Source organism: Euprymna scolopes, chromosome 7 (genome assembly GCF_053919585.1).
Source record: "Euprymna scolopes isolate OS-2025 chromosome 7, ASM5391958v1, whole genome shotgun sequence".
Taxonomy (NCBI): domain Eukaryota; kingdom Metazoa; phylum Mollusca; class Cephalopoda; order Sepiida; family Sepiolidae; genus Euprymna; species Euprymna scolopes.
In genome coordinates this window covers 171,636,384-171,641,528 of record NC_136488.1, presented here as the reverse complement: position 1 = coordinate 171,641,528, position 5,145 = coordinate 171,636,384, and the positions used below count along the sequence as shown (strand labels likewise).

The 5,145-nt window shown below is 39.8% G+C and overlaps 1 protein-coding gene across 1 annotated transcript; it reads left to right on the top strand.

Moving 5' to 3' along the window:
* The first annotated feature begins 3,135 nt into the window (after positions 1-3,135).
* On the top strand, positions 3,136-4,348 carry LOC145280259 (transcriptional adapter 2-beta-like). The gene has a single exon (XM_080132033.1). The coding sequence runs from the start codon at positions 3,228-3,230 to the stop codon at positions 4,233-4,235; it is 1,008 nt and encodes a 335-aa protein (XP_079988159.1). The 5' UTR covers positions 3,136-3,227; the 3' UTR covers positions 4,236-4,348.
* Positions 4,349-5,145: the final 797 nt, after the last annotated feature.

The window sequence follows — 5,145 nt, the reverse complement described above, 5'->3', positions numbered from 1 at the left end:
GATGGCTATTTGTAGCAACCATATGTAACTGTTTACTCTCAAATAATAAAAAAAATATATATATTGCTCTTTTTAATGAGCACTATCTAACAAACTCGTAGTCTTCATTAATCCCGACTTTTGAACACCTCAAACCTGGATATATAACATGCCCGGATATCTCCCACTCTGCCGTAAGGACTCTGATAGACATATGCACGGGCTTGGAGTTTATATCCAGGACTGTACCCTAAAAAACAAAGTCTCTGACAGCATAGATACAGCACTTTCCCTTGACATTAGCGCACAAGTTCATGTATTTGGTGACTTCAATGTCAACCACAACAACTGGCTTGGATTTTCTACTTACACAGACGTAGCTGGTAGCACAACACATAGCTTCTCTATATCTCATTCCCTATCACAAATGGTTACGTTTCCAACCCGTATCTCTGACCAGCAAGAGCAACACGCATCACTTTTAGATCTGTTTCTGACCACAGTTCCTGATGATTGTGTTACGAATGCCCACAGTCCACTTTGGAATGCTGATCATGTAGTTATAATGGTTGAAATCGCCCTAAACTCTAGAGCCAAAATGGAAGAGCCATTGCTCAAAACAACGAGATATTATAAAAAGGCTGATTGGGAAGCCATCAGGGATCTCATTAGAGACGCCCCATGGCGAAATATCTTTTCACTTCCTGCTAAACAGTGCGCAAATGAGACCACTGAATGGTTCAAAACAGCAAGCCCCACTATCCCCAATGGTTTACTTCCACATGTGCAGCTGCCATCACGCAAAGGCAGCACACGTACCGCAGATTTAACCAACATAAATCCAGTTCACACAGGCAGAAGTATATAGAAGCCAGAAGTAACTGTAAGAAAGAAATAGCGACAGCTAAGAAAGAATTTACTGAAACCACCAAAAAACGTATCGAAGCACAGAAATTAGGAACCTGTGACTTCTGGAAAATCTACAACAGTGTAATAAATAATGGGCAATCAACAATTCCCCCACTATCCAACAATCACGAGGTTGTTTGCTCAGCAACCAAGAAGGCTAACATGCTTGCCAGTCAGTTTTCCTCCAACTCTACACTTGACCCTGCGTACCACCCTTTCCCAGACTTACCTTTGTGAACAGACGCCATACTAGACGATTTGAAAATCACCCCTTCTCAGATGCATGCTATCATAAAAAGTCTTGACACTGCAAAAACATGTTGACCTGATCTCATCCCGGCTGTTCTATTAAACAAGTGCTCAGCTAAAGTAGCTCCAATCCTCTTCAAACTTTACAACAAATGCCTTAATGAATCTTGCTTTCCTGTCTGCTGGAAAACTGCTTCTGTGATATCAGTTTTCAAGAATTCTGGCGAAAGAACTGACCCAGTAAATTACTGCCCCATTAGCCTCCTCCCCCTTTCTGCCAAAATATTTGAGTCCATTATTAACCAAGCTCTAGTCCATCACCTTACAGATGCTAAACTTCTGACCGACCAACAATATGAATTTAGGAGATCCCGTTCCGCAGCAGACAATCTTATTGTAATCTCTGACAAAGCAGGGGAGGGTAGAGCGGTAGCTCTAGATATATCTAAGGCTTTTTTTTTTTTTCTGAGACCTTCATGCCATACCCGACAGGGTATGGCATGAAGGTCTTCTCAGAAAAATCAGATCATACGGTATCACTGGAAGAATACCTAACATAATTAAATCCTTCTTAGATAAGAGAAAAATCCAGGTTGTCCTCGACGGTCGTACATCTAAACAATATGATATAAATGCGGGAGTGTCTCAGGGGTATATCCTTGGACCTCTATCATTCCTAATATTCATAAATTACCTCCCTGACAAAATTGTCTGTGAGATGGGTATATTTGCTGATGACACCACGCTCTATAACAGACACAACAGGAAAACAAATGAACACATATCTAAAGAAATGGCAGAAGCACTAGAGGATGACCTCCAATCTGTAGTGGAATGGTGACAAAAATGGATGGTCACATTTAATGCTGCCAAGACTAAACTGGTTTCCTTCAATAATTACAAGAAACCTTCTCTACCACCAATAGAAATGGCCAAAGACTCTTTATCTGAAAGTACATCCTTTAAACTCCTCGGCCTAAAGTTCACAGGAAACATGAGTTGGAACAATTACATTGAAGGCATTGCCAGGACCGCTGCTAAAAAGGTAGGTTCTCTCTACCGTGTTGGAAAGCTACTAACGCCCGACAGTATCCTATACCTCTACAAGGCCACCATTAGCCCATGTATGGGGTATTGTTGTCATATATGGGCCGGTGCATCTGCTACTAGTCTCTTACTCCTAGACAAGGTTCAAAAGAGAGTCGCCAACCTAGTAGGTCCTGAACTGTCATCTAAGCTTCAGCCTCTATCCCATCGACGTAATGTAGCATCCCTCTGCCTGTTCTACAAGTATTTCAATGGTGAATGCTCTGACGAACTGCAATCACTTGTACCCCCTCTACGTAAATACCCCAACAAACGCAACAAGCAGCAAACTCCCACCCCTTCACAGTTGAGATCCCTAGATGTAAGAAAGCCTTCTACTCCAGTAGTTTCTTCCCCAGAACCGCTAGACTTTGGAATTCCCTTCCAAGTTTCTACTTCCCCAACTGTACTGACGTGCAGAAGTTCAAGTGTAACGTGAACACACATCTTGCTGCCCAACTCCCCACTTAGTACCCCTGTAGCCTGTGTCCCTAATAGTAGCCCCCTACATCAAAGTGGCAATGTGCCTTGTTTGGGGTGAAAATGTAATAAATAAATAAATAAAATATATATATATATAATGCACTGACCTCATCCTTTCGGGAATCTTCAGTGTATACACACACACACACACACACACACACACACTATTGACAAATATATACTATTGCATATGGGTTTAATTGTTTATTCAATATAGACATTAGGGATGTTGGATAAGTATAAAAATATTTATTAATCCACGCACCTAATTGATTCATATTAAATAAACGATTAAATTCCTATATAGGTTAATAAACGTTTTTATACTTATCCGACACCCCTAATTGATGTAATGTATACAAATAAAGTATAAAAAAATAAAAAGATATAAAAAAAAGAAAGATGACACATCGAGTTAGTAAAGTTCAAATTAATTGTAGGGGGCGTTTTAAACTTTCCGTTCCCGCGTGAAATTAACCCAACTTTCAACTCATCCAGTCATTTCAATTAAGAGAGTTATTATGTCTCCAACTGGCGAATGGTCTCAACACAACGCGGTTAGCTGCAAATCAGACGGAGATGTTGAAACTTTCACGAAATGTACTTATTGTGCCGATGAAATGGGGTTGATCTACATCCATTGTGAAAGTTGTGATCGCTTCGACTTGTGTCTCCCATGTTTTTCGAGCGGCGCCGAAATAGGGGATCATAAGCGATCGCATAGCTACCGGGTTCGGTCTCCACTCCCAGTTGGCCCTTTCAACACCCCCACTTCCTGGACGCTAAAAGAAGAGAACCTTTTGTTGTACGCACTGGATGATTACGGCTACGGAAACTGGATTGACTGTGCGAGAGTGTTGCCGGGGAGGAGCCCAAATGAATGCCGGCGACATTTTGAAATGTTTTATCTAGGAGGTGCCGTAGGCGACGCATGCTTCCCACGTCAAAAACGGCTCGATTCGAACCATCTTACCGAAATTAAAACCGACGAAAACATAAAAGGGGGGCAGCTCTTCCAAGCGGAAGCCTCCCGACTGCTAGGTTTCAACAGTCTACGCGATGAGTTCGAAATCGAGTATGATCGTTGCGCTGAAGAAGCAATAACCGTAGCAGTGGCGCATCTTGATCATGAAATGTCTGGTAATGAAGCTGACGACTTGGACATCGAGTTCAAACTCGCCCGCTTGGATCATTACCTCCGTCGCATAAAAGAGCGCGAACGTCGAAAACGCTTGGTCCTTGATTACAATCTTCTCTGGTGGTTCCTGCAGAGTCGAAATCGAATCGACCCAACCGCAAACGATACGCTTCCGTTTGCATTGCGCATCGACACGGGCACTTCGTTTATCTTCCAGAAATTACTGACCTTCAAAGAATTTCAAGAATTTCTTACTAGTTTCGAAGAAGTCTGTCTACTAAAAAGCGAGGTAGAACGACTGCAGGAATACAGGTCGTATGGATTCGAAAGAAGCAGCGAAATCCCCACTTTTAAAACTGAACAAATTAGACAAATACTGAAAGACCGTTAATTCTGACGCGATGAAAGAAATCGCCATATTTATTTTCAAGTTTATTTTGTTGGCTAGAAATTGCCATCTTATGTCTGTATTTCTTTTTTGTTTAAATAAAAGGTAAATTTTTACTTGGTTTCCACCCTACCAATTTTTTATAATAACGACTTTTGAAGGTTTTCGGGTATGCTGAAAACGAATATCTCATTTAAATTTCTGTAATCTAGCATTAAGCAATGTAATTCCTTATGTTAAAAGTTAAGCATGTAATTCCTTATGTTAAAAGTGGTGGCGATTGTTGTACGCGCAAGCGCGCATAATTCTTGGTACTTATACAGAGAAGGTACCGTACTGTTTTTCTTTTTGATAGTATTTTCAAATTCAAATCTTACAGTATTTTTATTTTAAAATTCTTAGGCGAAAAAGTACAGGAGAGTTACAAAACACCCTCCGCTCCCCATGTTAAGAATGGGATTCTAAATAGCTATTATTTCAGCACGGTACCTTTTCTGCATAAGTACCTCTAAACTGTTACCGTTTAAATGAACCAAAAATGCATCTTTCGTTTATTTAGACTAAAACTTGGAATTGTTTTCAATTAATGGCATTTTTTATTTTACTTCTAATCTTTTATCTTCCCGTTTTCATACCCTATCCCCACCCCACCCGGTAAAATGTGTGGTCATAAAAAGTCTATTTTTACCAACTAATATTCTGGTACTTGCTGAGATAGTCGACAGATCGATTTCTTTAAAAATACCGTTTTAGGCAAAAACAATATTACGTACTTAATAGTCATCTCGAAAATAGTAATATATCCAAAATGTACAAAAAATCAAGTAAAACTGATATTGTGATTTCTCGTATAATATATATATATATATATATATATATATATATTATATATATATCACTATTGACTGTAAAA